The sequence below is a fragment of the Penaeus japonicus genome, unplaced genomic scaffold, assembly GCF_977035675.1.
Source record: "Penaeus japonicus unplaced genomic scaffold, GWHDUDI00000001_assembly GWHDUDI00000034, whole genome shotgun sequence".
Taxonomy (NCBI): domain Eukaryota; kingdom Metazoa; phylum Arthropoda; class Malacostraca; order Decapoda; family Penaeidae; genus Penaeus; species Penaeus japonicus.
The window spans coordinates 10,094,277-10,116,776 of record NW_028234436.1 but is presented as its reverse complement, the minus strand read 5'-3'; the positions used below and the strand labels follow the sequence as shown (position 1 = coordinate 10,116,776).

General features: G+C 45.2%; 1 protein-coding gene across 4 annotated transcripts in view; it reads right to left on the bottom strand.

Moving 5' to 3' along the window:
• The window catches only part of LOC122247030 (proton-coupled zinc antiporter SLC30A2), a 65,848-nt gene that overhangs the window by 14,583 nt on the left and 28,765 nt on the right, over nt 1-22,500 (bottom strand). The window contains exon 2 of one of the 4 annotated variants that reach the window (XM_043005977.2): nt 8,817-9,226. In XM_043005977.2, the coding sequence (XP_042861911.2) occupies nt 8,817-8,924 (108 nt within the window). In that variant the 5' untranslated portion in view covers nt 8,925-9,226. Of the gene's footprint in view, nt 1-2,110; nt 3,501-8,816; nt 9,227-22,500 lie in introns of those variants that run through there. The other 3 variants (XM_043005974.2, XM_043005975.2, XM_086530761.1) reach the window with 3 other exon arrangements.

Here is a 22,500-nt window from a genome sequence, read left to right as displayed (position 1 = left end):
CATACATACAAGCAGTACAAAACTCTAGAGTGCCATGTTCTCAGAGTAGCATGAAAAAGCTATTTCAGTTCTAAATAGAAATCTATGGTATTTGGAGGGCAAAGGTGGCAAAAGGAGAATTTCCGTTCCTCGAAAGTGGTCTCAGAAAAGGTCACAGTGAGATTATCCTTTGTGTTGTTCTCCCTTGGGGGAATTTCTTTTATAATGTGATAAAAAGCATGAGCAGCAGCTTTGAACAGTTTAGAGTATGGATTAACAACCCGGAAGCCTGAAATGATGCGTGCAAAGAGGGGAGAAAAAGGAGTAACCCTATAACTGGCCAGATTTTCAGCTGTATCACTTGTTCACTTTTACTCTAAGGTTTTTGCCATCATCTTTGAATTGTCGTGTCCTGAGTCATATTGTTTTGACAGTTCATATGCATTTCTAAATATTATTGAAACGACTGCCATATCTTTCGTTCGGGGGATGGTTTATAAAGGCAAATTAAAAGAATGATATCATCGTCATTGTCCTTTGTACGCATTATTCAGTTATAAAATGAAAGAGGAAACAGAAAAATAATTGTCATAAGTAGTTTTCCTGGGAATGAGATTTCCCTAAATCACTAGAGAAGGACTGCTCTATCTAAGATAATTTCTATGGCATAAAGCATTAGCTATATACTAAAGAAAACGCATCCTCATTTCCTAGTATCTATATCAGAGTATCTATGTCTTTCTACTTGTTTTTTAATGTAATCTCATTCTGTACAAGAATCAAATAGTAATAACTCATGAGGAACAAATCAAGAATTTTACAAAGAATAATTTCCCCTAATCAATAATTTGCCATGGACCCCATAAATGCAATGCTCCTAATAATCAATACTTTTCCAGAAAGAAAGAAAGGGATAACTAAAGAGATGTTATGTGGGGTTAGAGCAATTTTGTAATGATTATTTCCTTTTACTGAAATTACAATCAGATTATTCATTTGGTTATGATGACCAATCATACCAAATTCTAAATAGTATCACTTTGCTATTATATCATATATTGACTCATATATGTTGTATCATAAGTGTAGAAAATGATAGAAAACACACACATCTTATGATGCCCAGCCCAGGCTAACCAGCTAAAGATATATCCTGTCTCTAAACCATTCTTTACAATCTTATGTTAAAAGTCAGCAATGAACAATTTCTACAAATAAAAAGTACATGTCTACAGGAAATGTAAAGAAACTGATCCAAGATTCCCATTCAAAACTAAACTAATTTCCATCCAAAATTTGCAATACCTTGTAAGTCATATGCCACACAATAATTCAATTTTATCATCCAAAACATGTACTGTGTAAGTGTCAGTTGTTCTTAAAGGTTATCTCCCTTATATCCACAACTTGTAATAAATGTCAACTGTAAAAAGTAAATTCAAGCCATAAACATTGTATATCTATATGGTAAGAATATAATAGGACAGATTTATTAGAACTATAATAATAGGATATACTGAGAGAACAAAGATGACCACATAGAAAGTGCAACAAGACCTTCAGTAAACAGACGTACAATGAAGTTGAAGAACAATAAAATCCTTTACTGATGTTTCATGGAATTCAAATGTTGTATGTTAATGTCAGAGACCAAAGGTTAAATATCAGGACATGAAATAAGGGGAGCTAAATAAAAGAGAAAGCAAAAGAAAACGAGCTAAAATGAAGTTAGGACAAAATTTGTACATCACAAGGCAGGTAACCTTGAATGCACTTCCTATATTTGAATATCAAAGCATATTTCCTAATCTGCTTGAATTCCAAAAGCAATATCTAAGAAGGTACAGAAAATTCAGGAAAAAGGGGCATCTAAACTTTGTGATAAGTGCAACAAGAGAATATATGATAAAAGAAAGACAATGCAAAGGAAACAGTACACTGATAAAGAAACAAGGAAAGACACAACAAAACACAGGCTGTTCATAAGTGACCGACATGTCTTATCCAGTACCTTAACCTGCCAAGAGTCACAATTCCTTCTGCATAAACTTTGAAAAAAAATGTATGGGGGGAGGCTACGGGGGAGGATATTGGCCTTAAAGACACGACACAAGGTCCGAGTACGCCTTACCCCAAAGTGACTTACACGCAACAGAGGGACATCATCACTATCCTCAAGGGAATCTCCAGCTGTCGCAGGATGTCCTAGATCGCCTACGAAACGCGTCTGAGAATTCCTCGCATGCTGGAGCCTCTCTATGCCAGATAGATTATCGCTTCCTGAGACATACGACGTTGACAAGAAACTAGAGGAAATGGTGCGACATCGAGTACAAAAAGTCCTTTTCACTGGGTGAACGTCCTCCTCCTCTACTGACTCGTCTAGGACCGAGATTCGCGGCGTGACGGCATCCAGGAGCTTGTCGTCTAGAACACCATCAGCCTCAATCGCGTTCGTGGCCTCGTAATCGTCATTTTGGGAGTTGAGCGAGGTGTCATCTCTGCTCGGTCTCTCCTCCATGTTTACACTGCCCAGGTGACTATAAGCGACGGAAACCTTGGGAGAAAGTTGCTTCTCCCGGATAAAAGGATTCGATTTTTTATCTTAGCTCTTAATCGCTCCTGGTAGAGGTTTCGATTCTATTTTATAAACTACGTAGACGGATTTTGATCCTCTATCACATTGACTAAAGGTGAAAATTCCGATTTTTTTTCTCTAACACTAATTTTAGGCATTTCCATTCATTTAATAACTCTATTCTAACGTATGTGGGAATAGATTCTCTCTAAAACTGAAATTAAAAGGAATAACAAGGAATCACAAGGGTGTTCCAATCCTAATCTAATTTTCCGAGTCTGCTCGACGCCGCCCGAGCGCCAGTCTTTTGTTTCCCATCCTCTTATACTTTTTCGCTCTCCCCTAATGTAACGAAAACACCCCATCCCTTCGTCACCGTGACAGGCAAAAACGTCTTTTCCGACACCATCCCGCATTATCATTCGATATTCGAGCATTATTGCAGGATAAGAACGCCGAGAGAAGCGAGAAAAGAAGCGAGAAGAGGCGAGGAGGAGTGCGCACGCCCCGCAACCTCCGCCATATTGAATCCCGGCGTTGCACACGGCACTCAAGGTGAGTCGTTCGCGGGGCGTTCGGATTTATCAGGTCACTCGGGGTCAAAGGGTCAATGCCACGCTGACACGACCTCTGCCCGAGTCCTGGAGCTCGCGGGGGGCGTGTGGGCTGCCCTTCGGAGGATGGCCGGCGCCGTCTCGAGGCTCTAAACGCGTTATAAGGCATCATTTTGCCAAGGCGAGAGAATTGAGGGAGAGAGGGAGGCTGTGTGGCGGAGATCACATGTTGGGATTCTAGAATGAAATAGGGAAGGAATAACAATTTATGACGAAAGATAATAAATGCATTGTAGGCTTATTACCACTGCGTACACAATTTTTATTTACGAGTATTGGAATCGAAGTGTTAATAGTTGTTGTTGTAGCATAGATAACCTATTTTTATGCGCAAAATCACCTCTATTTCCTGTTCTCCCTTGTTTTACATAAATTGAAATGATTCTGGAGTGAGATTGAGACTGAAATTGTGGTTGACAGTTGTTTTTATTAAATTATGCGTAAATTATTTAGTGGAAAAATGTAGCGACTTCGGTGTTTTTTATTTTCCATAGTGGTGCTTTATTCAAATATTCATGTGTTTTATGTATATTGTGATTGGTATATATATGTACATATACATATATTTGTGTGTGTGTGTGTATGTGTGCATGTCCCTCTTCCTACATATATAAAATATACATACATGAGCCCGAACACACACACACACACACACACACACACACACACACACACACACACACACACACACACACACACACACACACACACACACACACACACACTTTCACTCTCTCTCTCTTTCTCCCCCTTACAAATGAGGACGAGATACCTATTTTCACCTCCGTCTTCCCGCCCACACGTGGCACATTGGGGTGGGTGAGGGGTGGGTGTGGGGTGGGGGAGAGAATGATGCTAATGACTGCATCTCGCGACTGACTCACGTGGTTCCCGCTCAGCCTCCCATTCATACTTATTGCTGTTTTTTTTTATCGCTATCATTGTTATTGTTATTATTCATATTTTTATTGTTTTTGTTACCATCACAACCATCATTATTATTATAGTTATCATCGTCCTCCACCTCCTTTATATTGTTATTATTATTTTATTACACCTCACAATAACACTAACAGTCACACTACTACCAGTACCATTATCATCATAATCATTATCATCATTATTATGTACGCGTTGTGTTATCCCGCGCAGTTTTTTGTCCATTCTCAAAAATCGAGCTGTTGTCTCTTATCTGTGTTATCTTCCCCCCTCTATTTCTTGTCCAGTGGGTGTGCCAAGTCGAGATCGCTGGTTCAGTGAATACAGTGAATACGCAGCCGAGGGAGTGGATTTGCGGGGAGAGCGAGGAAGGAACTTGGGCGACTAATAGGTGATCAGCTCTTGGTTATATTAACTGTGTTAAGTGCGTGGAGATTGTGCATGTACGTGTACGTGTCATTTTGATTTGTCTTTGTATTCAAACACACCCGCACACGTGCGCACACGTGCACGCGTACACACACACATGCACACGCACAAATGCATGCACACCCTCATACACACCCACATACACACCCACACACCCCCCCCCCCACACACACACACCCCCCCACCCACACACACACACACACACACACACACACACACACACACACACACACACACACACACACACACACACACACACACACACACACACACACACACATACAAACACACACAGAAATACGCACTCACATTCACACATTCACATTCATATCCATACTCATACTCACACTCAGATACATACACATACACATACACATACATACACCCCCCCCCCCCCCCCCCACACACACGCACACGCACGCACATACACACAAACACACAGAAATACGCACTCACACTCACACACTCACATTCATATCCATACTCATACTCATACTCATATACATACACATACACGTACACATACACATACATACACCCACAAATACATAAACCCACACATACACACACATCCACATCCACACCCACGCACACACCTACATACACACCCACACACACACAAACTCCCACCCACCCACCCACACACACACACACAAACACTCACACACACACACACAAATACACACATAAATACGCACTCACACTCACATTCATATCCATACTCATACTCATACTCATACTCATACTCATACATACACCCACAAACACATACACTTATCCACACACACACACACATCCACATCATCCACACACACACACATCCACATCATCCACACACCCACATATCCATACACACATATCCACACACACATATCCATACACACATATCCACACACACATATCCATACACACATATCCACACACACACACACACACATCCACATCATCCACACACCCACATATCCATACACACATATCCACACACACATATCCATACACATATATCCACACACACACATACACACACATACATACGGAAGCATGAATAAGGAGAGTGGGTATGGGTGAATGCAGAGTGGGTAAGGATGAAGGGAGAGTGGCTAAGGGTGAAGGAAGAGTGGGTAGGGGTGAAGGGAGAGTGGGTAAGGGTGAAGGAAGAGTGGGTAAGGGTGAAGGAAGAGTGGGTAAGGGTGAAGGAAGAGGGCTAAGGGTGAAAGGAGTGTGGGTAGGGGTGAAGGGAGAGTGGGTAAGGGTGAAGGGAGAGTGGGTAAGGGTGAAGGGAGAGTGGGTAAGGATGAAGGGAGAGTGGGTAAGGGTGAAGGGAGAGTGGGTAAGGGTGAAGGGAGAGTGGGTAAGGATGAAGGGAGAGTGGGTAAGGGTGAAGGGAGAGTGGGTAAGGGTGAAGGAAGAGTGGGTAAGGGTGAAGGAAGAGTGGGTAAGGGTGAAGGAAGAGTGGGTAAGGGTGAAGGAAGAGTGGGTAAGGGTGAAGGAAGAGTGGGTAAGGGTGAAGGAAGAGTGGGTAAGGGTGAAGGAAGAGTGGGTAAGGGTGAAGGGAGAGGGGGTAAGGATGAAGGGAGAGTGGGTAAGGATGAAGGGAGAAGTGGGTAAGGGTGAAGGGAGAGTAGCTAAGGGTGAAGGGAGAGTGGCTAAGGGTGAAGGAAGAGTGGGTAGGGGTGAAATGAGAGTGGGTAAGGGTGAAGGGAGAGTGGCTAAGGGTGAAGGAAGAGTGGGTAAGGGTGAAGGAAGAGTGGGTAAGGGTGAAGGAAGAGTGGGTAAGGGTGAAGGAAGAGTGGGTAAGGGTGAAAGGAGTGTGGGTAGGGGTGAAGGGAGAGTTGGTAAGGACGAAGGGAGAGGGGTAAAGACGAAGGGAGAGGGGGTAAGGACGAAGGGAGAGGGGCTAAGAGTGAAGGGAGGGGGTAAGGGTGAAGGGAGAGTGGGTAACAATGAAGGGAGAGTGGGTAAGGGTGAAGGGAGAGGGGGTAAGGACGAAAGGAGGGGGGTAAGGGGAAAGGGAGAGGGGCTAAGGGTGAAGGGAGGGGGTAAGAGTGAAGAGAGAGTGGGTAGATGTGAAGGGAGAGGGGTAAGTGTTAAAGGAGTGTGGGTAGGGGTGAAGGGAGAGTGGGTAGGGGTGAAGGGAAAGGGGTAAGGGTGAAGGAAGAGGGATAAGGGTGAAGGGAGAGTGGGTAAGGGTGAAAGGAGAGGGGTAAAGGTGAAGGGAGAGGGTTAAGATTGAAGGAAGAGGTAAGGGTGAAGGAAGAGGGGTAAGGGTGAAGGAAGAAGGGTAAGGGTGAAGGGAAAGGGGGTAAGGACGAAGGGAGAGGGGCTAAGGGTGAAGGGGGGGGTAAGGGTGAAGGGAGAGGGGTAAGGGTGAAGGGAGATTGGGTAACAATGAAGGGAGAGTGGGTAAGGGTGAAGGGAGAGGGGGTAAGGACGAAAGGAGGGGGGGTAAGGGGGAAGGGAGAGGGGCTAAGGGTGAAGGTAGGGGGGTAAGAGTGAAGAGAGAGTGGGTAGGGGTGAAGGAAGAGGGGTAAGGGTGAAGGAAGAGGGGTAAGGGTGAAGGAAGAAGGGTAAGGGTGAAGGGAAAGGGGGTAAGGACGAAGGGAGAGGGGGTAAGGACGAAGGGAGAGGGGCTAAGGGTGAAGGGAGAGGGGCTAAGGGTGAAGGGAGAGGGTAAGGGTGAAGGAAGAGGGGTAAGGGTGAAGGGAGATTGGGTAACAATGAAGGGAGAGTGGGTAAGGGTGAAGGGAGAGGGGGTAAGGACGAAAGGAGGGGGGGTAAGGGGGAAGGGAGAGGGGCTAAGGGTGAAGGGAGGGGGGTAAGAGTGAAGAGAGAGTGGGTAGGGGTGAAGAGAGAGGGGTAAGGGTGAAGGAAGAGGGGTAAGGGTGAAGGAAGAGGGGTAAGGGTGAAGGAAGAGGGGTAAGGGTGAAGGGAGAGTGGGTAAAGGTGAAGGGAGAGGGGCAAGGGTGGAGGGAGAGAGGGTAAGGGTGAAGGGATAGTAGGTAACAATGAAGGTAGAGGGGTAAGGGAAAGGGAAAAGAAGAGAGGAAATGGGTAGGGAGAGTGGGTTAGGGTGAAGGGAGAGTAGGGAAGTGAGAGGGTTATGGGTGAAGAGCGAGTGGGTGAGGGGGAAGGGAGAGGAGTATGAGTGAAGGGTTAGTAAGGAAGGGTGAAAGAAGAGTGGGTTAGGGTAAAGGGGGCGTGGGTAAGGTTGGAGAGAGAGTGAATAAAGCGCAAAGGAAAGTGGGTAAGAATGAGCACAAAGAGAGTGAGTAAAGGGTGAAGGAAAAGAGTGTAAGATTGAAGGAAAAGTGGATAAGGGCAAAGGAAGAGTGGGTGGTGAAGTGAAGGGAGATAGAATAAGAAAGAAGTGGATGGGGGGTAGGGACATATTACACTAGTGTCCTTGTTCTTTTTTTATGCAAATCTGGAAGAAGTAAATGAGAATTAAACTTTAAAGAATCAGTGGAATACGAAGTGCATTTTTTTCCATTAGGGCAATGATTGTCTTGTGTCTTGTGCAAATGCTCGGAAGTAGAAAGAATCAGGTTGATTCAATGCAAAGGTGGGAAGGGGGAGGGGAGAAAGAAGAAGAGGAGAAAATGAGAGAGGGAGGAGGGAGGAGGGAAGAGCAGAAAGGAAAAGGAGGGAGAGAGGAGAGAGGAAAAGGTGGGACGGGGAGGTAGGGAGGGAGGAGGACGAAGAGGAGAGAGGAGGAGGCAGAAGAGCAAGCAGAGTGGCCAGTAAAGTGGTTTTGAGAAAAAGATGAATAACGGACACGAAAGCGAGAGAGAGAGAGAGAGAGAGAGAGAGAGAGAGAGAGAGAGAGAGAGAGAGAGAGAGAGAGAGAGAGAGAGAGAGAGAGAGAGAGAGAGATGGTGGGGGGGGGGGGGGGGAGCGAGCGGGGAAGAAAAGGGAAGCAGACACACATTGAAAAAGAAAGAAAACAAAACAAAACAAATGAAACAGAAGGAGCGCACGCACGGAAAACGCGGGAAACAAAAGATCAAAGGGGAATGGAGATCGTCACACAAGCTTAGGTTAATCGCATTATTACGTTTTATTTATTTATTTATGTTATCATTATCCATTTTATTACTGTGATCCTTAGATGTATTTAGATATTTTGCTTTATTATCGTCATTATTGGTTTATTGGTGTTTATATTGTTGAGTGTTTATAGGTTAGTAATTGTTGTTATTTTATTATTTTTTATTTATTGTGTTTTTATTGTATTTTTTTATTGTGTTGTTTTACTCTACTTTACTGGTTTATTTTACCTGCCAAGGAAGGCGGCATATGTGGGCGGCCTCCTTAAGTGTGCCGTAACTTGAGGGCGTGTTGGTGGGCGGTTTCTTGATGATGCGCTCGTTTTCGTTCAGCTCCATTGTGTTCTTATTATTTTGTTCTTCTTTGTTTTCTTTGTTTTGTATCGTCCGTATTTCCTTTTTAATTATTTTTTTATCTTCTGTTTTCACTTCTTTCGTTAAGTCGACCGTTTGTATGTATTTTCCTTTTTTCTTAGATTTGATTTCCTCTCTTTGCTCTCCTTTCTTAGTGATGTTTTTTTTTCTGTATTTACTATGTTATTATTATGATTATTATTATGATTATTATTATAATAATTATAATATTACTGTTTATTGATTTGTTCCAATGCACTTTCTTTTCACAAACATTCAGCGATATCCTGTTGGGTTAGAAGAACGATGTCTTTTATTTTTGTTTACTTTGGTTTCGTATCTCTATTGCAAAAAAAAAAAAAAATGGTTTGGACGGTGGGAGTAGGTCGTTTGAATTGCGTCATTTGTTTGTTATTTACTAAAAGTGGGAGCACGTGGTTACTGGGGAGAGGAATTGCGAAGGGGATGGGAGGGGGTTGGCGGGGTGGAAACGTTTGTGGGTGTGTTAGGAGGGTGGGGAGGAATCTCCCTTGCTTTGCCTTTCTGTCCGTCTGTCTAACACACAAGCGCTTGCACGCATGCACGCACGAACGAACACACGCACATGCACACGCACACGCACACACCACACAAACCACCCATACTATGTAGTAGCGTTACAGTTTTCGCGACGACGTGTAATGAGGGAGAGAGAGAGAAAGAGAAAGAGAAAGAGAAAGAGAAAGAGAAAGAGAAAGAGAAAGAGAAAGAGAAAGAGAAAGAGAAAGAGAAAGAGAAAGAGAAAGAGAGAGAGAGAGAGAGAGAGAGAGAGAGAGAGAGAGAGAGAGAGAGAGAGAGAGAGAGAGAGAGAGAGAGAGAGAGGAAAGAAAGAAAGAAAGAGAGAGGAAAGAAAGAAAGAGAGAGGAAAGAGAGAAAGAGAAAGAGAGAGGGACGAGAGCTAGAGAGGGAGCGAGAGAGCTAGGAGCCGGAAGTGGAAACACATCTCATCACATCTGACAAGCATCACCGTCGGCAGACTTTTTCCGTTCGGAGCTCCCCCTCCCCTCCCCAGACACACACACCCATTCATCCAAAAGTTCTCAAGTAGTTTTTTTATTTCAATTTTATTTCTTTTTAAATCGGTTTAATTTTTTTCAGTTTCTTATAAGAATGATTTTTTTTTAGGCCATTTCAGTGAATCGTTGTCATCCATGCACTTGATTAGCCTCGGGTATAGCTAGCCACTGCGGGCTACCTTCGCCATAGGAGCCGATACCATATTAGCCCTCACCATACTGTCTGTCACTGTAACGTTCGATAACCATCACCGTAACTCTCCGTAAGTGAAATTCCATAATCGAGGGCCACGTGGCAATAACCATATCCATCACCACAGTTGTCAGTATAGCCTTCTATCACTACTTCTCCCCATAACCTTCCGTCACTGTAACCCTCACCATAACCTCACCAGATCATCACCATCACTGCATCAACTCCAGCTGTTCCGAAAAAAGAGACCCACAGTGATATGAGAAACACCTCATGCTTGAGGGTAAGAGTCAAAATAGATTTCTCGGTAGGCGAAAAGTGTCACATTTTTTAGCGTGTGGGAGGGCATGGGTGGGGGTGGGGATGGGGAAGAGGGGGAAGAGGGGAGGGGTGAAGTCAGGAAGTACCATACGGGACGAGAAATTCCGATAATGACTGAGTATGTGTGTGGGGGAGGTTGATTAGAGAGAGAGAGAGAGAGAGAGAGAGAGAGAGAGAGAGAGAGAGAGAGAGAGAGAGAGAGAGAGAGAGAGAGTATTGGAATTCCCCTGACCTTCCACCCCCCCCCCCTCTTCTCTTTTCTCCTTTCAACCCTACTCTCAATGTTCATACTTTTACTTTTCATCTTCGTTGTCTTACTCTCCTTCCCTTCTTCCTCTCCCTTTTCCACTCCCCTTTACCTTCCCCTCCTCTTCCCCCTTCATCTCCCCTTCTCCCTCCCCCCTCTACCTCTCCCACCAGCTGTTACGAAACGCGCTTCGAACTGGCGTGTGTTCTCTTCTTCTCTCCTCGTGCGGTTTAGGGAAGGAAGCGGAAGGCGAATAAAGAGTAGAGGGGAAAACTCGAGGAAGAGATAAAGTTGATCAAAGAGAGAAAGAGTAGAGAGAGGAGGGAGAGGAGAGAGAGAGTAAAGAGAGAGGAGGGAAGGAAGAGGAGAGAGAGGAGGGAAGGAAAAGGAGAGAGAGAGGAGGGAAGGAAGAGGGGAGAGAAAGGAGGGAAGGAAGAAAAGGAGAGAAAGGAGGGAAGGAAGAAAAGGAGAGAAAGGAGGGAAGGAAGAAAAGGAGAGAAAGGAGGGAAGGAAGAAAAGGAGAGAAAGGAGGGAAGGAAGAGGAGAGAGAGAGGAGGGAAGGAAGAGGGGAGAGAGAAGAGGGAAGGAAGAGGAGAGAGAGAAGATGGAAATAAGGGGAGATAGAGAGAGGAAGGAAGGAAGGAAGAAGAGAGAGAGAGGAGGGAAGGAAGAGGAGAGAGAGAGAAGGGAAGGAAGAGGGGAGAGATAGGAGGGATGGAAGAGGGGAAAGAGAGGAGGGAAGGAAGGGGAGAAAGAGAGGAGGGAAGGAAGAGGAGAAAGAGAGAGGAGGGAAGGAAGAGGAGAGAGAGAGTGAGGAGGGAAGGAAGAGAGAGAAGGGAGAGGGAGAGGAGGAACTAGGGAAGGGAAAGGAGGGAGAGGGATGGATTGCAAGGGAAAAGAAGGGAGAGGGAAGGAGAGAGTGAGGAAACGGGAAAGAGAATAAGGGATAGGGAAAGAGTGGGAGAGAGAGGAAGGGAGGTAGCGTGAAAGGGACGGGGAGGGAGGAAGAGGAAGTGGAAAGACGAGGGCTAAAGATAAGTGACAGGACGTGAAATGATGTAACATGACGTTATCTAGCATGTTCATGCAAAAGATAAAAAATCAAGAAAAACAAGAGGGAGGGAGGGAGGCAGGGACACGCATGCACGCACGCACGCACGCACACACGCACGCGCGCGCGCGCACGTGTAAGTATGTGTGCATGCTTTTTTATTTCCCTTTTAAGGTTGTTCTTGCCATATTTATATATAATATTAGTGGATGAGTCACACTTATGGCATCTGGCGGTGGGTCTCTTTTCAGCCCTGGCTCCCTCCCCCTCCCTCTGCATTTCCCTCCCCTCCCTCCCACTCCGTCTGCATTTCCCTCCCCTCCCTCCCCCTCCCTCCCCTCGGCTTTCCCGATCTTCCCTTGTTCTTCATCTGTTTTTTTTTCTCCATATCTGTCTTCCTCTTGTACGTCCTCCTACTTATTGATATTGTTATCATTATTAATACACGCATACATACATTTCTTTCGCCCCCCCCCCCGAATTGACGAAAAATAACCCCCCCCCCTAAAAAATAAAATATACTCACCAATCTTTGAAAGTTTATAGAATTTTACGGTCGCATCACATCACTTTTAAACTGGGTTCAGCCTCTGTCTAACCTCCCCCATCCTCCCACCCCCCTTTCCCCCTCCCCTCCTCGCTCCTCCTACCCCTCCCCCCCATTCCCTCCCCTCTTCGTCCCTAAAATCACCATTGACGTACACCTGTGGTTGGTCGTGATGGGGGATTTAAATGGTATTTGGTTGCCTGGTTCACGTGTGCTTCGTCCTTGTGTTTGTTGGTGGTGTGTTTGTTCGGTTGATTGGTTGGTTGTCGGTATATTTGTTTTGTTTGTTCGTTCGTTTTTCTGTTTGGTTGTCCTGTCTTTCTCTTACACGTGTCAGCCCCTCCTTTTCCCGTCTTCCCTTCCACTCTCTCCTTTATCCTTTTTCGGTTTCTCCCTATCTCTTTCCCTCTCTCGTTCTACTTTCCTCTCTCTTTCTCTTCTTCCCTCTCCCTCTCTCTTTTAATATTTCTCTCTCCTCCCCCTCTACTTATATCCTCTCTCTTTCTCTTCTTCCCTCTCCCTCTCTCTTTTGATATCTCTCTCTCCTCCCCCTCTACTTATATCCTCTCTCTTTCCTTTTCTCTTTTTGCCTCTCTCCCTTTCTCTCCTCTCTCTCCCTCCCTCCCCTTCTCCTCTCCCTCCCTCCCTTCCTCCCTTCCTCCCTCCCCTTCTCCTCTCCTCTCCTCTCCCTCCTTCCCTCCCTCCTTCCCTCCCTCCCTCCCTCCCTCCCTCCCTCCCTCCCTCCCTCCCTCCCTCCCTCCCTCCCTCCCTCCCTCCCCTTCCCCTCCGCGCAACTGCCTTCCGAGACACTAAGGACATTATGTGTGTTTAGAGGGCTTCTTATCCTTCTTTGGCTTGGCGTTGACGGCGGCGACGAAGGTTAGGGAAGAGTTGGAGAGGGGGGGAGGAGGGAGGAGGGAGGAGGGAGGAGGGAGGAGGGAGGAGGGAGGAGAGAAGAGAGAAGAGAGGGCTAAAGGGAGGAGGGCGAAGGGGGAGGGGATGAGAGGGAAGAGAGGGCAAAAGGGAGGAGGGCGAAGGGGGAGGGTGGATGGGGGCAAAAGGTAGGAGGGGGGCTAGGAGGAGGGGGGGCAAGAGGGAGGAGGAGGAAGGAAAGGAGCAAGGAAGGTAAGAGTAGGAAGAGAGAGGAGGGAGGAGGGGAAGGGGGTAGGAGGGGCATGAGAAGGGAAAGGGAAGAAGAGGGGAAAGGTGACGAGAAAGGGTGAGGTAGGAATAAGGGGAGTAAAGGAAGGGGTGATTAGATAATGCGATAGAGGGAGCGAGAGGGGAGAAAGGGGAAGACGGATGAGAGGGGAATAAAGTAGAGAATTACGTACGGTAGAAGGGAAGAAAGGGGAGAAAAGGGGTCGAGTCGAGTCATGCGGTAAAGGAAACGAAGATGGTAAAAAAGTAAAAAAAAAGGGGGAAGGGTAAAGAATGGACAGTGAAGGAGTAAGAGAGAAGAGAAGCAGGTTAATAACTTGTTCGCACGAAATACAAATTGCAAAATCCAAGAGCGAGATCGTACGGTACACGAAACAAACTCACAAAAAAATTATACATGATGAATAAGTAAACAAATGAATGAATAGACAGAATAGATAGATGGATGATTGATAGATGAATATATTAAGATATAAATAACTGAATACACAATTCAGTAATTGGAAAAGTAAAGCAAACGAGAAATGTCACAACCACGCTTGTCATAAGCATTCAATAAAAGACAATTAAAAAAAAGCTGAGAATACGATGATGGTTAAAAAAAAATAATGACATCAGCGCAGCCTCCGCGGTGGGTGCAGAAGGATTGCATGCAACAGCACCATCATGCCAAGATTGCAAGCAGTGATGGGACAATCAGCAGCTATGAGGGGGGGAATGGGGTGAGTGGGAAGGGTAGGGGCGGGGTGAGGGTAGGAGGTAGGGGTTAGTTGATAGGGGATAGGGAATAGGGATAGGGGTAGGAGTAGGAGGTTGAGGAAGGGGTTAGGGTGTGTGTGTGAAAATGGAAGAGGTGAGTTCAAAGGAAAGGTGGTAAGGGGAGGGGTGGAGGGAGGGAGGGAGGGAGAAACGTACGGACGGACACAGGCTGGCAGGTGGGGTAGATCAGAAGGAATCATGTGAAAAGGAGAGAGAGAGAGAGAGAGAGAGAGAGAGAGAGAGAGAGAGAGAGAGAGAGAGAGAGAGAGAGAGAGAGAGAGAGAGAGAGAGGGGAAAGATGCAATGAATTTTAGGCGTGAATATACCAACAGCAGGGTTACTTCTATATCTTATATATATCTATTTACTTATCTATCTACCTATTGTTTTTTCATTCTGTTCGTTTGTATTTCGTATCTTTCGCCTGGTCGCTTCTGATACATCTTGTGTGTGTGTGTGTGTGTGTGTATATATATATATATATATATATATATATATATATATATATATATATATATATATATATATATATATATATATATATATGTAACAGTCAATACCAACGCCAATGGTTATGATAACGACGGCAATAACAGCAACAAATTGCTAGACATCAAACATCAATAGCTTCAACAACAACAAAAACAAAAACAACATTGCCAACAAAAGGGCACAGAAAGTCACCAGCAAAACCACCACCAACAAACTCAACAAAAACAACAGCCACAATAACAATACCACCACCACCATTACCAGCAACACCAACAAACTCAACAACAACAGCAACAAATACAAAACAACGACGACTGCAACACAACCGACGACTGCGACCAACAACAAAATTTCAGCGGCAACGGCCGGCACATGCACTCAGCCGTCCTCTGACCCCAGCGTTTCCCTGATGAACCGAAGACGCACTAGACCACGCAAACACCCCCTCACCCCCCCACACCCCCTTTCTCCTGAACTCCCCTCGTTCCCCTCCCTCCCTTTCCCCTCTTCTCCACAGCGTTCTGTTTTCTTCCCCGTCTCTCTGATTTTGACCCTTCCTCCTGCTACTCAACGACTTTTCTTGCTTTCTTGTTTTCTTGCTTTCTTCTCTTTCTCTTCCTTTTACCTTTCTCTCTCTTTTCTCTTTCTCTCCCTTTTAATTTTTTCTCCCTTTTACCTTTCTCCCCCTTCCCTTTCTCTCTCTCTTCTCTTTCTCTCCCTCATCTCTATCTCTCCCTTCTGTCTCTCCTCCTTCTTTTTCTCTCCTCACTGTCTCTCCCTCTTCTTTTTCTCTCCTTCTCTTCTTCTCCCTCTTATCTTTCTATCTCTCTTCTCTTCTCTCCCTAATGCCTTTTCTCCCTCTTTTCTTCTCCAGCTATTGACTTATGATTTGACTTTTTTTATCGTTTCTTCTTTCGCATATCCCTTTCTCCTTCCTGCCCCCCCCCCCCCCATTCCTTTAGCCCATTCTCCCCTCTTTTGCTTCGTCTCTCTCTCTCTCTCTCTCTCTCTCTCTCTCTCTCTCTCTCTCTCTCTCTCTCTCTCTCTCTCTCTCTCTCTCTCTCTCTCTCTCTCTCTCTCTCTCTCTCCCCATTCCCCTTTCTTCTCTTGACCCCCCACCCCTCTCACTCCCCTTTCCTTCCTCCCCGTCTATTCTCTTCCCTTTTTCCCTCCCCTTTCTTTTTATCTTCTCTTCCTCTCTCCCACCTCTTCCTTCACTATCCCTTCCTCTCTTCTCCCCCCTCCCTCCCTCCTCCTTCCCCTCCCTTTCCTTCCCTTTCCCTCACCCCCTTCGGTCAGTTTCACGTCATAAAAAGATCTAAAACGACCATGTAAAGATTCCAGGTATATTTTCCTTTTCCAAATTAGGAGGGGGCGGGGGCAGGGGGCGAGTGTAACAATTTTATGATTTTATTTATAGATATTATATTTTTCGCATTTTATCGTTCTTCCATGATGCCTTGGCGAGCCTATGATAATCAAATGGGGAGTGGGGGATGGGGGATGGGGGATGGGGGGTAGTTGGATTCCTCCCTTCTCTCCCCAAAGGAGAAAGGAGAGACCTTTGAGATCTTCGGTGATTTGTTTAGATTGTGTGTGTGTGTGTGTGTGTGTGTGTGTGTGTGTGTGTGTGTGTGTGTGTGTGTGTGTGTGTGTGTGTGTGTGTGTGTGTGTGTGTGTGTGTGTGCGCGTGCGTGTCTGTGTGTGTGTGTTTGGCTTAATGCTCGTGATCAGCATTTTAATGGTGGTGCTTGCGAAAGGGACGTGACGAGTGAAAGACATTGAAGCGTCGATGATCCAGGAAAAAAGAATGAAAAATGTAGATCACAAAGGAAAAGATGTGCCAAAGAAAACATGTAAAGAATATTGATAAATATAAGAAGGGAAAGAATCATACTAAAAAAAGATTAAACAAACGGAAGAATGGATAATGAATACGATTAAAGAAGGAAAAGATGTACAAAAAAATCAATGTAAATGTCGAAAGGAAAATAACCACGTAAAGCCAATATCGGCAACTCATTTCCTGTGACCAGTTGATGCTTACTAATGTCAAAATCACCCGTGCCTCCCTCTACCCCCTGCCTAAAATCACCTGCCCACCCTCCTTTCTCCCCCTCCCCTCTCATTTGAATTACCTCGCTCCCCTTCCTTTCTCCCTTCACTGTCCCCGCCCTTTTCTCTGAACCCTCCTCTCCTTTCCCCTCCACCCATCCCTCCCTTTCCCCTCCATCCTTCCCCTCCATTCTTCCCTCCCTTTCCCCTCCATTCTTCCCTCCCTTTCCCCTCCATTCTTCCCTCCCTTTCCCCTCCACCCTTCCCTCCCTTTCGCTTCTACTCTTCCAGAAGAAGAAGAAGAAGAAGAAGAAGAAGAAGAAGAAGAAGAAGAAGAAGAAGAAGAAGAAGAAGAAGAAGAAGAAGAAGAAGAAGAAGAAAAGAGAAACGAATAACAGCAATAACAAATACAAAAACAAACAAAAAATAACAAAAGGAATCACGAAGAAAAGAGCAAAATCCGTAAGATTCTCCCCCCGTTGACAGAGCCACAAAATCGCGCGTTGGCAACTGCCCTCCCTCTATGCCGTGACCGCCGTGTTGTTGTTGCTCTGCCCTCGATGTTGTCAGTTGGGATGACCTCGCCTCGCTGAGGAGACCTTTTCTGAGAAGCGTTGACTTGTTTTTTCACGGTTTTATTTCACCTGATGAAACTTAGTCAAGGATTTTTTCTTCTTCATTTTTTGGAGTCTCAAAGGTTGGAATTTTCTTTTTCGGGAGAGCGTAGAGTGTGAGAATTTTTGATTTTTTTGGGGGGGAAGGGAGACTTTGATTTATGTTTGATGTTTTGAGTTTTTTGTTTTTTAATTGATTGGGAATTTGTATTGTGTGTTTTTATTATTATCTGCTGGTGGTTTGCGGTGTTATTGGTTTCGCTGTGATCAACTGTGCTGTGTTGTGTTTCTCTGCCTTTCGAAACGGTTACGTAACTACTAGTTGTGTGGACGGGTATTTTTTCGAGTGGCATTAAAAAAAGGTAAAACAAAATAAATATATATACCACACAAACAAACAAACAAAAGACAGAGTACCACATTAAAAACAATTACTAAAAAAAAAAAAAAGAACCGAAAAATATATTGCGTCATAAATGGAAAAACAAATCTGGAAAAGCAAAAAAATCGGTACCCAGTGTATTCCTAGAAAAGTGCCCCTCTGAACTAGCTGAAACGTGATAATGCCCCGCGTCTGTGGCAGACCTGCCTAACGGGAGATTTTTATACCTACTTATGTAAGTGTTGTCGGACTGGAGGCCATGTGTGCACGTTGCTTCCCACTCAGGTTTGTTTACGTTTGTCGCTGTTTACGTTTGTGTTTAGTTTAACGCGTGCTTATTGTTAGAGCTTATATTATGGAGGTCATTCTTAATACCACGTGTTATTTGGGTAGACCCTATTTATTGCAACTCCCAGATTCATTGCCACTTTTTGCTAGATTAAATCTCATTGCAAGATCCGCCGATTAATTAACAATTTGAAGGGCCTGAAGTGTAATACGTGGTCAAGAACGAGAAAAAGACACGGGGAAAAATAATGAAAAAAACAACAACAAAAAAACGAGTAAGCTTATTAAGAGCAAGAGGAAAGTCGATGAAAAAAAGAAAAACACACGAAAAATCACAAATATGTAGCATATTCCTATTTTTGATGTTGAATAACACCAGGAAGATCTTGCCTCATGCAACCCCCCTACACCCCCTCCCCCCCACCCTCCCCCGCCAGGTTAGCTAACCTCCAACCCCTTACGCTCTGGCATTATAGATCCCGGACAAGTCACACTGGATAAAGGGAGCTATAGACGCACAGTGCGATACATGATGAAATATTTTAAAGATGTCCATATAAATATTTATTAGTACCCCCCTCACTGTTTTTAATCAATATCCTTCTTTTTTATTGCCGTTTCTCACGTTTTCTTGTTAGCTATTTTCCATAATGATTGTATTTAATTTTCCCCTCGTTTTAACCCCAGAATATCATTGGCATTTGAGTAAACTTGTTCGTCATTATTGTTATTGTCATTATTAGAATGATTAAGACTGTTAGAAGTAGGATTATTATTCATGTTATTATTATTGTTGTTAGTAACGTTATTTTAGTTGTACTAATTATGATAACAAGGGTCATTACAATTCCTGTCATTATTACTATCATTTTGATTATTATTATTTGTGTTTCCACGAGGGGTCGAAGAGAGAGAGAGAGAGAAAGAAAAAAATAAAAACACCCAACAATAGGCGTGCGTGATTGTAGCGCATGATTCCTGTGCGTCCTAATGCACAAAGAAAAGAAAAATAAAAAAAAATAAAGAGAAACCAGAGTAAGTATTGCTTCTGCATGTCTTGCGTGTGGTGAGATGGGGGAGGGGGGAGAAGAGTGGCGAGGGGGAGGGGGGAAAGGAGTGGGGAGGGGGGAGAAGAGTGACGAGGGGGAGGGGGGAAAGGAGTGGGGAGGGGGGAGAAGAGTGGGGAGGGGGGAGAAGAGTGGCGAGGGGGAGGGGGGAAAGGAGTGGGGAGGGGGGAGAAGAGTGGCGAGGGGGAGGGGGGAAAGGAGTGGGGAGGGGGTGGAAGAGGAGAGGAGAGGAAAGGAAAGGAGAGAGAGGGGAAGAAGGGAAGGAGGAGGGGAATGGATAAGTGGAGAGGAGAAGGGAGAGGAAAGGAAGAGAAGTAAAAGGAAAGGAAAGGAAAGGAATCGAGGTGTAAGGAAATGAAGTGAAAGGAAGGGGAAAAAAGGCAAAGGAGGAGAAAGAGAAGAAAATGAAAAAGGGAAAGATAAAGAAAGGAGAGGAGTATGGAAAGAGGTCGAAGGAAGAAAGAACAAAGAGGGAAAGTCGAAGGGGAGGGGAAGGGAGGGAGAAGAGAGGAGGAAGAGGAGGGGGAGGGAAAGGGGCGGTTGAAGAAAGGTTGGAAAGGGGGAAGCGTGCAAAGACGGCAGGGAGTGTGGGGGGAGGGGAGAAGGGCCGAGAAGGTCAGCAGGGGAAAGGATTTCTAACCCTTTGTAATCCTTCCATTAACCACCCTCTCCCCCCCCCCCATCCTCCTACCAACCCCAATAAGAAAATCGTTCAGGAGAGAACTCGTTTTCTTAACTGTAGCTACTTTACGGCAATTTTCTGCAGCTAAGGGTCAAATGTCCGTCTCTCTCTCTCTCTCTCTCTCTTTCTCTCTCTCTCTCTCTCTCTCTCTCTCTCTCTCTCTCTCACTCTCTCTCTTACATGCTCACTCGCATAGTCACTCACTCACTCTCTTGCTCGCTCGCTAGCCCCCCACCCCCCTCTCTCTCCTTATTCCCCTGCCATCATTTTTCTCCTTCCCCTCGTCTCTCCCTCTTCCATCCTCTCTCTTGCTTACCTCCGCCCTTCCATCCCCCCCCCTCCTACCCGTTCCCCCATTTATCATCATCATCGTCGCTTCCCTTTGCGTCGATCCGGCCGCTACCTTCCCTGGGTTTTTTTATTTTTGAAGCATTTTACTTCTGTATTATTATTATTATTATATATATATATATATATATATATATATATATATATATATATATATATATATATATATATATTTATGTATATGTATATGTATATCATACATTATACATTATTTATATATATTTATATATATGTATATTATACATTATACATTATTTATATATATTTATATATATGTATATTATACATTATACATTATATATATGTATATTATACATTGTACATTATACATTATATATATGTATATTATACATTATACATTATATATATATTATAAATCATATAACCCTCTCTTTTTTTTTGCATTAGAATAAGAATGTTAGTGTGAGTAAGATTGTGAGAAAGAGTGCAAGGTAAACAGAGAGATAGAGAGAAAGAAGAAGAAAAAGAAAGATCTTTACCAAGACGAGAGAACGGGAGCGAGAGGGAGGGGGACCTGACATAATCGCAGGCGCTGACCCAACATGTACATATTGCACACGCACGCACGCATTGCTACGGCAACCAACCTCTGCCCTAATGCAACCCACTCCAGGACGGGAGCGTCGAAAATAAACAGGATGGGTGGAGGGTGGAAGGGGTGGGTGGGGGTTGGAGGCCATGGAGGGGGTAAGGAGAGGGTAAGGAGAGGTCAGAGGAGTGGGGTAGAAGGAGTGGAAGCGGTGGAGGGTGGAAGGAAGGAAAGGAGGAGGTAGATGGAGGGTGGGGGGAGACGAGTGGGGTGGAGGGGAGGAGAGGAGAGGAGGGGAGAGGAGGGGAGAGGAGAGGAGGGGTGGGGTGGGATGGGGTGGAGGGGGAGGGGAGGAGATTAAAGAAGGGGCTGGGGGCGTGCGGAGAGTGAGAGCAGACAGGTTACAGATAGTGATGGAGAAGAGGGAAGTTGGGTAAAGAAAGGGAGGATGGGGAAAGGAAAGGGGAATGAGGGGAGTGGAAGTGAGTTAGGTGGAAGATGGAGAAGGTAGAGGAGAGGAAAGGAAAGGAAAGGAGTTTTTGAGTTAAAAGGGCATTTAGGGGGAAGGGGGTTGAGGAAAGGAAATAGGAAGACGGAAGGGAAAAGAGAAAAGGGGATAGAAAAAAAGGGGGAGGGGAAAAAGGAAAAGGAAAAGAAAGAGAAAAGGAAGAAGGAAATGGAGAAGGGGGAGATTGAAAAATAGACAATGAAATTGAAAGGAAAAAGAAGGTTAAAAGAGAAAAAGGGAAAAGAATGACAGGAATGGGGGGAGGGGGTGTATTAGGGCCCGGCCAGCCCTGTCATTAAGGGATCATAGAGAAAGAGAGAGAAAGAGAGAAAGAAGAAAGTGAGAGAAAGAGGAAAGAGAGAGAGAGAGAGAGAGAGAGAGAGAGAGAGAGAGAGAGAGAGAGAGAGAGAGAGAGAGAGAGAGAGAGAGAGAGAGAGACAGAGAGAACGAGGATAATAAGAACGAAAAAAAGTCCAAGTCCAAGAACGAGAGACAGAGACAGACAAATAGAGAGGCGGGGTATGGAAAGAGGGAGGGAGGGAGGAAGGGCAGGGACTATGGAGAAACGAGGTTAGGAAGAAACGGGGTCACAATCACGTTAGGAGCGAGTCGAACTTTAACCTTTAACCTTTCCTTTATGCCTCTATGTATTTTGATTCTTGTCTTTTCTTTGCTCTTTCCTCTCGTATCACTGCTCTTCTTTTCATTCTCTCATTCCCTCTTCCCTCCTTTCCTATCCCGTTTTTCTCTCTCTTTTATTCCCTCTTTTATTCCCTCTTTCATTCTCTCTCTCTCTCTCTCTCTCTCTCTCTCTCTCTCTCTCTCTCTCTCTCTCTCTCTCTCTCTCTCTCTCTCTCTCTCTCTCTCTCTCTCTCTCCCTCCCTCCCTCTCCCTCTCCTTTTCACATGTTTTTACTCCCTCTTCCTTTTCTCTCTTCTCCCCTCCTTTCCTCTCCCTCTCATTCCTTCTTCTGCTCCTTCACCCTTAATCCACCGCCCTTACCTCGACCTTGAACTTGACCTTAAGCGGAATGGAGGGGAAAGGTGAGTAGGGGGTAAGGGGTGGGGGAGGGGAGGGGAGGGGGAGGGGGAAGGGGAGGGGAGGGGGTCGCGAAGGACACATTGCCTCCTCCGTGACACACGAGGAGAGGGAGTGGCCCCCCCTCCTCTCTCTCTCTCTCTCTCCCCCCCTCCCCCCTCTCTCTCTCTCTCTCTCCCCCATCTCCCTCTCTCTCTCTCTCT